This window comes from Rana temporaria, chromosome 2 (genome assembly GCF_905171775.1).
Source record: "Rana temporaria chromosome 2, aRanTem1.1, whole genome shotgun sequence".
NCBI lineage: Eukaryota > Metazoa > Chordata > Amphibia > Anura > Ranidae > Rana > Rana temporaria.
In genome coordinates this window covers 190,441,129-190,453,144 of record NC_053490.1, presented here as the reverse complement: position 1 = coordinate 190,453,144, position 12,016 = coordinate 190,441,129, and the positions used below count along the sequence as shown (strand labels likewise).

At 41.7% G+C, this 12,016-nt stretch overlaps 1 protein-coding gene across 5 annotated transcripts in view; it reads right to left on the bottom strand.

Annotated features, from left to right (window-relative positions):
- Window positions 1-12,016, bottom strand: part of TPP2 (tripeptidyl peptidase 2) — a 94,973-nt gene that overhangs the window by 36,015 nt on the left and 46,942 nt on the right. For all 5 annotated transcript variants that reach the window (XM_040336175.1, XM_040336171.1, XM_040336173.1 and 2 more), the window contains exons 20-23: window positions 11,265-11,361; window positions 8,545-8,682; window positions 6,468-6,712; window positions 4,397-4,475 (exon numbers count right to left, since the gene is read on the bottom strand). In XM_040336175.1, coding sequence (XP_040192109.1) covers window positions 4,397-4,475; window positions 6,468-6,712; window positions 8,545-8,682; window positions 11,265-11,361 — 559 coding nt within the window. The remainder of the gene's footprint in view (window positions 1-4,396; window positions 4,476-6,467; window positions 6,713-8,544; window positions 8,683-11,264; window positions 11,362-12,016) is intronic.

Genomic DNA, 12,016 nt, shown 5'->3' with positions numbered 1-12,016 from the left:
AAAAAAGGAAAAAGCTGTCTGAAGCTCCACACAGTAAAGATGTAATAAAGTGTTAGAAAAGCATCTAAAATTCCTTTTGAAGGCTGTGACCAACACATCAAAAAGCCTTTGGCAGTGTCCAGGTTGCCAATCTGTGAAAAAAATATATGCAGAGATCTCCTGGGAATGATACTAAATCATATTTTGCAGCGAAGTGGGACACTATGACCCATTTGTATATTTAATTAGGTGTTTCACAACTCTAAAAGCATATAAATAGCGTTTCTGTAGTCACCATAAAATACCTTTCTCAGGGTCCATTGAGACACACATCTTTAAGTAAGCAACCTAGGGTTATACTGCCGTTTACAGGCACATAACCCTCTTGAGCCTATGACCTCTCCTACCTTACACCTTCTTTGTTGTAGCAGGCAGTCCAAAGAAAACATCAGAGGAGAAGAAGCAGCAGTGTCCCTCAATAGACCTAAAGGCAAAGTTCACCCTTTGGAGCATGTTACATGTTCCACCCATATTTAGAGTGGAACATGTAACAAGATCAAGCCTCTTCCACCAGTTCTCCTGATCCCACCTCTTGGTGTGGTAGTAGGCACTCTCCACATGGCTGCTTTATTCATTCATTCAGTTTTTTGTGAACAAATGGACAACTATCATCAGCCACTGCACCGGATGAGTGATCTCGTAGTTCATTCACAAGCCCTGCAGTTTTCCATAGAGAGATTGTATGTAGGTATGGGCAGAAAGCTGCAGGAATTGTCTGCAGAAGCCCGACATTGCACCCCTAAGAAAAGGGGACATTAAGTTTACCCTAGCATACCGATTGGCTATTAACAGTAGAAGCATTACACAAAGGACAGTCTAGGTACAAAAACAGAAAAAAAATCCTCAGCACAGAAATATCCTGCCAATGCCTCACAAGTCTTCGGTAATAGGTGAAATGCTGCAGCTCTGGCCCCAATACCTAAGCAAGTAATCCTCATATTCTGGCCTGACCATCAGAGTACTGTGCTAATCAAAACACAAGGGTAGTTGCTGCCAACTGCAGGACTGTCACAGAGAGACCAACAGTATACTTCATTAAATAGGAAAATCTGTGCCCCTTGGCTTCCTGGAGAGACTTCCAGGATTCCCGTAAACCAGCATGAATCCAATAGCCGTTTATAGTAGAAAAAAAATGTAAATACCGTGTTTCCCCGAAAGTAAGACCTACCCCGAAAATAAGCCCTAGCATGTGTTTCTGTAATCTAATCTGTAGTCAAATACCTTTGGTATACAGCGACACTCGGCGTTCAGCTTATCTCCTCCTCTTCCCCTTCCTGTCAGCGGGGGATCTCGCCCTTCCTCTACAATGCTCAGATCGCCGCAGGCTATGAAAGTGCAGAGGAGCACTCGGCTGATCTCCTGCTTGTCAGCGGGGGGGATCTCCGCCCCCTTCTCTCTGCAATGCTGGTTCACGGCGGGCTATGGAAGCGCTGAGGGGCACTCAGATGATGTTTTCTTCTCCTGCTTGTCAGCAGGGATCTTGGGCCCCCCTCCCTCTGCAAAGCTGGATCGCAGCGGGCTATGGAAGGCACCAAGGGGCGCTTAGCTGATGTTTTATTTTCCTGACTGTCGGTGGGGGATGTCTGCCCCCCCTCCCTGTGCAATGCTTGGATCGTGGGAGAGAGCTCCAGCCGTCTATGGAAGCGCCGAGTGGCGCTGTAAGAAGGTATGTGACACAGAAATGCACACCTTTTTCATGATATTCTACTGTAAAAGAAAGGATTCTTGGAGTTTACAACCGTGTTTGATTCACTTCACACTGGGGATTCCTGCCAGGCAGGCAGGGAGAGGGGGCAAGAAGACCGCACGTGAAATGGTAAGCCCTACCCCGAAAATAAGCCCTACTGTGCTTTTGATTGCCCAAATTAATATAAGACCCGTGCTTATTTTCGGGGAAACACGATAATATAATTTAAGCAAATAATGTGGCAGAAAGAAATGGGACATTCATTCTTCTAGGGACATAAAGTGAAACTGAGCAGGTGTGAGATCAGAGGAGGGCTGGCCAATAGCTTAGCTTTTTTGTTTTATGTGCCGAATGTGTTTCTCCTGCATGTGGCAGTATAACCCTAAATCGCTTATTACATTCTAGGGGTATTTTCAATTGATAGTCATTTTTAAATTAAAGTGGAATTTCAGGCTATACCAAACTAATCTTATGTTCTGACAAGAAATGCGTTGGGAAGAGACAACTTGTGACATCACGCACGCTGCAGCTTGGGTGGCGGTGCAATTACTATGTATGATGCATCACGTAGATTATTCCTTCATGCTTGCAAGTAATTTTACTTAATATTTCCTTTTTATGCTATATTGAGCCATATACAAAATTGACAAGTGGCATATACAAGATCAATGGGGTGGTCTGTTGGGAGTTCTTGGAAAGCGCAGGAGCTCAATAGTGGTATGAGCTGCTGGTGACACTTGACAGGCTGATGCTGCAGAGTCCTTGGTCCCTTTCGTCCATTCTAGATTGACATAGTATAGAGGTCTGATATTTCTGGGAAGGTGCTTTTGTAAACTTGAAGGTGGTGCAGTGGTTTGGGGTATGGTACAAAAAACATTGTTAGATTAATTTGGTCTGTCCAGATACTGGTTTGGGACATCCCATTACATTTTTTGGACAATTTTTTATTTTACATGATTGCACTTATAGAAGATGTATGAAATTTGAATAAGGCCATTTGATATTTTTTTTTATTTAATCCTAGATATAAATACATATCTATATATCTCTATATAAATCTATAAACAAATTTGGATTCACATTGAATAATAAAATTTGATTATTGCATAGGATTTTGTTTTATTAAGGATTTGATGCACAAACACATTTAGAGATAACTCGTGCATTTTTAATTCAGCTTTGGTATATTGGCTATACAAATACTGGATTGTTGCAGTCTACACAGAAGAGAATCGTTTGACGCTAAACGCAGGTGGTTAGTTAACACATTAGTCCTATAGACTTGTACGGGCATGTAAAACCTGTTTGAAGTGAACAAAAACCCATCGACAGGCCTTTAAAGCAAAGCCGCCAAGAGTCAAAACGGTCTCACTACCAACCCCTCCTAAAAATGTAAGTTGTCTGGCTGTCATACAATCCTTTTTTCTAGGTAACTGACCCAGAACAAGTGTACAGATAAGGACTTTAGGCTAACTGACTTATTATACTTGTCCCAAGTCAAAGATTTAGCCAGGCAAAATACATGTTTAGGAGTCAGCGATGACAGCATATGTGAGGTGGGAACTTGGCCAGAATCATCTCTGCTTCCATTCACATCTCTTTAGGTCCAGCACAGGAAAGAAAGACGAAAAGACAGGACAGAGAAAATGCACACAGTAGAACAGTCTTCTCTGCCATCAAAAGAGAGTGGCCAGACTATGGTTCAAAGTTATAACACTGGCCTAAGAACTCTAGCCAACTAACATCTATCAGAAAAACGAAATAAATGATCACTCAATTGCCCAAAAAACACAGGACTACAAGAACACTCCCCGCCCGCAGACCCTGACAACCAACACCCAGGGTTGTCGGGAAGAGGCCCTGTCCTTATCAACATGGGGACAGGGTGCCCTGGGGGATGGGCCTCAGGGCGCCCCCCTGCCCCAAAGCACCTACCTCCCCTTGTTGTGGGCATGCGGCCTTTCACGGTTAAGGGGGGGGGGGGAGCGCTCGCTCGTCCCCATCCCCTTTCCTGACAGGCCTGCTGCTCGGATATGGGTCTGGTAAGGATTTTGGGGGGACCCCCACGCCATTTTTTCAGCGTACGGGGGTTCCCCTTAAAATCCATAGCAGACCCAAGGGCCTGGTATGCTCTTGGAGGGGGAACCAATGCCGGTTTTTTTATTTGAAATTTGGCGTGGAGTTCCCCCTCAAGATTCATACCAGACACAGTGCTTGGTATTGGCAGGGATCCAAGTCAGATCCCCGTTCAATATCGAGCCGCGGCTAAACGCAACCACAGCTAAAAGCACTGTACAAATGCAGCTGATCGCTGTGCCTGGAGTCTTGAATTCCAGCAAAACATAAACATGCTTTTATCTGCGGCAAAACAGCCGTTCGTGTGAAAGGGGCCTTAGACTGATTTAAAGTAAAAGCAGAACGCATGCTAAAGCATTTGTCTATCTACAAGCCTGTGGACATAGATACTTTAGTAACTTTAATATAATTCTAGTCATTTTAACCAAACAGATGAGGAAAAAAAAAAAAAAAAGGCAGATTACATTTTAAAATCTGTAAGCTACATGACAAATAATAGAACAGTTAGCTATATTGTGGTAATGGTCATAAAATTTGTGATCAAATTAGAAAAGAAAAATGTAAAAAAAAAAAAAAAAAAAAAACTCTACTCACCGCTTTTTTGCCAAGTTCTGTCTTGGACAGCGTCAGAGTGCCACTGAGGTAGCAGCCTGGCCCAGCACCTTTAGGTATTCTGTTCAAAAGAAGACAAAATATGAAATATCCAGATACACCTGTGCAATATATACATATGACTGAATTCAATGATTTGCAAATCTCAAAACTTGTGTTTTATTCTCAAAAGCAAATGGAAAACATACCTAGTCGGGAGGACGCAGTAACCATAGTTTCTAAAAACAATGTACATTTTTCAATTCATCCAACCACAGAATAGTTTACAACTTTACAACAGGCCATTTTAAATGGCCTTTGGACCAGATAAGACAGCGTTTCTGGATCATGTTCAGATTTGGCTTCTTTGACGGAACTTTAATTCGATTTTTAGGATGGCATGAAAAAATGTATTCACAGACAGTGACTTTAAAGTGATTGTAAAAGGATAGTTTTTTTTTCTTACATAACATGCATGTCATACTTGCCTCCACTGTGCAGTTAGTTTTGCACAGAGTGGCCCCCGATCATCCATTCTGGGGTCCCTCGGCTGCTCCTCCCTGCATCAGATAACCCCCTAGGAGTAGCGCTCTTCCGAGGGGGTTACCTTGCAGGCACGCTCCCGAGTCCAGCATTTGTGTCCTCGGTCCCGGCGCCCGTGTCATTGGATTTGATCGACAGCAGCGGGAGCTCATGGCTGCGCTGCTATGAATCTACCCAATCAAGAGCCGGGAACCCAGGGAGAGAGGAAGAGCGGGTCCCCGCCGAAGAGATGAAGGGGCTCAGGGGGGGGGCCGGTGACTGCCACAAGCATTTACAACCCCTTTAAGACATATTCCTGCCTGCTAATTGAAATAGAGGCCCCACATGAATTGCCTTTTCTGCAATGTTGGGAAAGAGATCTGGAGGCATCTTTCTCACAGGCACAAAAAGATAGGATTCTATTTTCTGCTCACAAAGCCTCACTGGCGCATAGATATCAAGAAGGTTGCGATAAAATCTTTATGAGGTGGTATAGAACACCTGCAGCATTGCATCGGATATTTCCTCAAGTAGCGGATGTATGCTGGAGATGTCAGGAATCGGAAGGCACCACAAAACATATTTTTTGGGAATGTCTAATGTTGAGGGAATTCTGGAAGATGGTTGAGGAAACCGTGAAAACGATTACAGGTGTGTTTCTGTGAATCCGGCAGCATTTCTCTTGCATGACACCCCATTGTCAAATGAAAAATATAAAAACTCACTGTTAAAACATTTGCTTACTGCAGCAAAGGCTTGTATTGTGGAAAAGTAATGTATCCCCAACGAGATTACAGTGGACGGCAAGGGTTTGGGAAATTCAACAAATGGAAGATCTGACTATGACACTGAAAGAACAGGAGGAAAAATATTGGACTAGTTTTACTAATAATGGGGGCGATTTTTAGCAGGACTGCGACATTGCAGTAGAAAAATCAAGTGACACTTTTGGGGACCAGCGACACCAATACAGTGATCAGTGCTAAAAGAATGCACTGTGACTGTAATAATGACATGGGAAGGGGGTTAACTTCAGTGGCAATCAAAGAGTTAACTGTGTTCCCTGGAAGTGTTTTTTACCTGTGCATTTACTGTGGAAAGACAGAAAATCGGTGTTCCTGCTTGGCAGAAACAAGAACTGTCTGGCCTTCTCAAAGAACGATGATATGCCTTGTTTACACAGGTAGACTGTCGCTCTGCTGATCTCTGGAATGATCAGCGGATCATGGTGGATATCGAGTCTGCCAGACCCGCTGATTGGCTCCCGCTGTGTCCAATCACAGTGGGAGCAGGTCGCCAGCGGCGCACAGCCCAGATTCGCAAGTATCAGATCACATACTAAGTACCTGATATGGCACAAGGCGGCCGCCCTGCCACAGTATATCTGTGTGGGGCGGTCGCTAAGCGGTTAAGGCAGCAGGCCTTCAGTTTTCTATGTGCTTTAGGCAGCATTATAACCCTAGGTTGCTCATTACCAAGTTGTACCCCTCAATGGGTGAAAGAAAAAAAATGTTTTATATAAAAATGCATGGTTTGCTCACCGACTACTTACTTATCATCAGGCAACATTGTAACGAAGAAAGGCTGGCTGTGTTTTGGTGGCAAAGTTATTGTATTGACCTTTTTCTTTCCCAAAAGAGCCAAACTGTGACTTTCAAAAACATCCAAACTCAAAGTGTTTGACATTCTATGAGAAACCACAAAAGGAAGGTCTTTCAATCGTTCCAATTCAGACATCTGCTCATGGCGGACCTGCATTCGAATTGTATAATCTCCTTTTTCAAGTTTCACAGCATACTGAAACGAAAGACCATACAGAAGATCAAACATCATGTAATAGTACACCACTCTGTAGACAACCCATTGACTGTTTTATTACGTAGTCAATGTTAACCCTACCACCATCCTCAAATTATACAGTACTTCCAGCTACCATAGGATTATTAACACCAATTGTAGACGTGTTTTTTTTTTTTAATAAGAAAAATAGATATATTTGTGTTACATCATACCTGAATAGGACGTGTAGACATTCAGATACATTAAGCACAAGTTAAATGGGGGGGGGGAATAATCAAAGGCAATGTCAACAGTTCACACATCGTTCTGCATACAGAGTAGTAACCAAACTAGAGACCTTATTGTCCCTTCCTAACAGGTAGGAAAGAGTAAAGTGCAGTAACAAAATCAGGAATGATCCGTCAATTTACATGACCACTAGAAAACTACAGTTTCTTTGTTATAGGTTACTGCATATCCTTGCTTTCATCAGTGCACTGCTGAAACTCACGTGTGCTTAAAAGGGTACCCACTTGTGTGTGGCAAAAAATAAAAAATTAATATAGCGTATACAATTGCTACACAAGTCATATTGTAATTGAATGTTATCAAAAATTACTGTTCCCTTTTAATCTGCAGCGCCGTTTTCTGTAAAATGCGATATGGCTACTTGAAGGCGTTTTGCACACACATGGTATATGGAACGCCCCCCAGATATGTAATTAATTGCTTGTGTGATTGGTTTACGGATTTGCCCAGAAGTCTGTACTAAAAATACGGGCAAAGGGAAATCATGCAGACCTTGTCAATTTTCTCATTAGAACCCGGCAAGTGCAGCAGCTGATAATTATCAAACCACTCCCGTTCACATTCATTTTGCACATGGAAACAAACTGAGAAACAAAAAAGGTAGGAATCTCCAGGAACGTTTCTTAAAATCCCTGCAATGTACATAGATCAACCAGAGGGTCAAGCGATGTCCATGAGAGCCTTGTCTCTCCGGGTACTCACACTTCCAATTGGCTCACTGCCTGTGATTGCCGAAAGCCAATCAGAAGACAGAGTGTGGGGCCAGGCCATGGCTCAGTGTGTGAATTGACACACAGATCCGCAGTTCGGGAGTGCTCATTCTTGGGTGTCCCCCACAGCAAGCGGCTTGTTGTGGGACACTCTGCGGGAGGGAGAAAGAGCGCCGGTTGGGCCTGGAGGAGGAGGATGATGTGGCCTGCTCTGTGCAAAACCACTGCACGGAGCATGCAAGTAGAACATGTTTGTTTTTGTTTTTAAACAAGGCTTTAAAATCACTTTAAGGGGTGGTTCACATTTCAGTTGAGAGCTTAATTTTTCTGCATAAGAAAGTCTTGACTCTCCACAAAATCACATAGAAAATAATGGTTTTCTGTGTGCCTTGTTCTCACTTTCTTGCAGCCGTCAGCTGCAGAGCAGAGTGGGAAAAATGTAATACGTTAACATTTTGCCACAGCTCTCTGTGCAACCCTGTTTTTTTTTTTTTATGCAGAGCAGCTGTGCTTCCATGTATAGAAAGGGGAAACCTGCACCATGTATTATAAAAACACAAGGCACCACCACCCCTTTGCTGGCAGCTGCAATCACTATCCGTAGATAAAAAAAAAAAAGAAAAAACCCCACACCCAAACACCACACAGTAGCAGTCTGTTACAAAGTGTAGAAAGCAAAACAGAACCACCCCTTCAACCATCAGCTTGCCTCTCTCCACTGAGAGAAAAATAAGGAATCCTTTAAATATTAGATCAGAAACACAGGAAAAATGAATATAAAATTCAGCACAATATACATTAAGTGTCACAAATCTTTCTCTTATACAATACCTGGTGTGGGTAGGCATCTCCTGCTCCCATCTGTCTTTTGTTCTGGTCGTAGAGCATCCATAACTGGCTATCATACTCCGATTCATACAACAAATCACAAAGCAGCGGGCAGCTAGGCGTCACTTCTCCACTTTTGGGCTTAAATTAAAACACACAAACACTACTTAATTTTGAAAAATAAAATAGTAAATAATAAAATGAATGCCTCTGCATATAAAATTACTATACAGACCAACCAATCATTCCAACAATTCACATACAAGACAAGACAATATAGTTGGCTTGCTTGGACATGTAGAGCTGAAAGACACTGCACATACAGAATTCTTGCAAATTTATTATTAAAGTTCTGAGTATACATAAAAATAACCAACCATGGAGCTATCCTGTGTAAAAGTGCAGGACAGCTTTTCCAGTCAAACATTTAACCATTTGGCTGGATTTCCATTTTAATTAATTATATAGAGAAGAACTCACAAACATGGCCATTAATTTAACCCAGAAGGTTGTGGTGCAAATTAAATTGATGGAAGCAGCTCCAGTATAAAGAAATCATTACAGCAAAAGCTTTTTTTTTTAATTTTGGATAAGCTATCCATTTTTAAGCCAAATTCAAGAAATGAAGGTTTAAACCACTTTGCTTAGTAACCAATAGCTACTGGTCATTTTCAACAGCAGATCGGCGATTGGAGGGGCTGGGTACCATGTGATCACAGTGCTTTGTCATCACAGCAATCGCATTGTACTAGTTACACTGCTGATCCCTCCCTTCACAACAGAGAAAAGAAAGAGATTAGTACTTATGAATGGGCACAGAATGAATGAATCAGCAGCTCCATTCATTCTGCTGAAGGGATATTTTTTTGTGTGTGTATACATATATATCAATAACACACACATTTGTATAATGGGATGGTTATGACAGAATCATGGCTTCAGCCACATCCACAATCCTGATAGAATTATTTTCATCTGGTGACTTGCCTTAAAAAGTGATCAGAGCGTCTATACAGCTGCTTGGCCACCCCATTCCCCCCCCCCCTTTTCCAGGCTGCTCTCCTGTCCCACCAGGACCAGTCGCATCAGATGCACTGAAAAGAGTGAAAGTAACAGAGGTTCCTTTCCCCTTTTCTGTGATATCAGAAACCAGAAGAGACCAGGATTTAATCACCTCAGCTTTTGATTTTTTTTGCCAACAAGACATTACCAATCAAACTTATCTTGGTTTACACAACTACTTTAGAGGAGAAATGATCTGGGGTTCAATAGACCCCAAATCTCGCCATAAAGAGGACCTGTCATGGTCACAATCACAAGGGATGTTACAAAGTTGGTAAGGTGGAGTAAAGACACCAGTCCACTTCCATTTACCATATCCCTTTATATTGCATTCGCCGAGATGCCCATCCCAAACTGTTTTTTTTTTTTTTTTTTTTTTTAATTATCCACACTCTCTGCTGACACAGCCAACTGTGGGAGGAAGTTCCACATCCTTACCATTCCAACTCCCTTATGATACTCTCCAATAGTTTACATACTAATGATGTTAGGCTGACTAGTCTGCGGTTTCCAGGTATCCTGGCCCTTTTTTTGCATATTGGTACAACGTTGGCTTCATAGCAATCAGCTGGTACCATTCCAGTCAGTAAGCTACACAGGATATATATTTTTAGGGTGTCGCCTACTATATTTTGCCACAAGGGCCAGCAGAATTTTCACGCATTACATATTTGGTATCCATTAACTTAGGGTAACATATTTTTACCAAAAATGTGGTATTATATAGTGTTTGAGCTCAAAATTCACTAAAGTGTATTTTTTCCTGAAAATTTCTGTTTGATAAACTGCTGCAAATATCGTGTCATGAAAACAAAAAAAAAATTTACACGACTTACTGTCCAGGACAGTTTGGCTGTTCTAGGTAATTTTACAGCAAAAAAAAATATTTTTTTTAGATTTTTACATGCACTGAGAAATGTCAGAACTGGCCCAGTGTAATACTTCCATGCCCCCCTTCTTTCCTACACATACTAACTGTAAATTAACCCCTCACCTTTCTCATCTTGTCCATATGAACATTAACCCCCTTCCAACGCCATCCTGCCACAGTGACTAATACATTAACCTCGCTCACTTCAGGTGTACGACCTTAAAATGAATGTACCCAATGCCCCATTCTCAAGCTCCAAGTTCAATCCCTTCAGTACTGGCATGTTTCATCACGTCCAAAAAATTGTGGTTAAAAAAAAAAGGGGGGGGGGGGTGTCTACTTTACCAAGAAATTGTAATATTTAGAGTTTTCGTACTCTTCTGCCATTTTATTTTTGGCCAAAAATGATTATTTTTTTTTTAATAGCAAAAAAAAAATAACGTCTGCGTCCAGTGTCGACCATTTGAAGGCAATTGCTCCACAGGTGTTTACATGTAAATGGCCGTGATTAGTAGAGGGAAATGTCAGCCTCCCACTGCTTTCAATTGGACTTAAAATCGGCAGGAATCCCTGTTGGTTCCTCGCATGTAAATTGCCAAGGATCCCATTGCCCCCTATACAACAGTGCAAAAGCGACGCAAAGCCACGGCAGGCAATAGTGTATGTGTGTGTGTGTGTGTGTATGTATGTATGTATGTATGTATGTATGTATGTATGTATATATATGTATATATATATATATATATATATATATATATATATATATATATATAAATATTTCACTACTCACCTGATGGAAATTATAAGTTAAAGCTATCTCGTATAGATGACGGTTGTTTGGCAAAATATCACGAACTCCCAAAGGTCTCGTCTTGGCGCTGACAGGCCTGTAAACATAGTTAATATTTAGATACAAAATATGAATATTTACACAGTTATGTTCTCTTTTACATGGGTTCACCCTACATAAGCATTTGGGGTTCTATTATTTTTTGCGAACTGGACAAGACTTCAAAGCCTGCACAGAGAATTAGAAAAACAACAAAAAAGTCTGGTGCCAGAAGAAGGGAATATTTATGACAATGAGAGAGACACTAAAAGTCCTACATGAACCCAATATGCAGCTGTATGGGAGGACACATCAGGAGAGATGTGATAGAACTATATGCAAATAAAAACAACCATATGAAAGGCGCTATGATGGGGTCAAGTCTTGTGCGGACAGAATGGGAAGGCAAAAAATCAAGAAAAATAAATCAATAAAATGTCAGTTTATTGTTGCCATAAAATAATATGTAAAAACTATACAGTCCTCCGTTGCATGGATGGTAAAAAACAATCAACACTTAACTTACTGGGAGCTACAATGTTTTTCAGAGTCCGACTTTTTTTGAAAGTGACCTGTGGAGCTGGGAGGGAAGACGGGTGCCAATCTCGGATCCAGATATAAGATATGCCAGCGTTTGACAATGCTTTGAATGGCTCTTGACCACAGCCATACACCTCTAACATTCCTCCATCCTGCTTCCCTCGGCTTGCCTT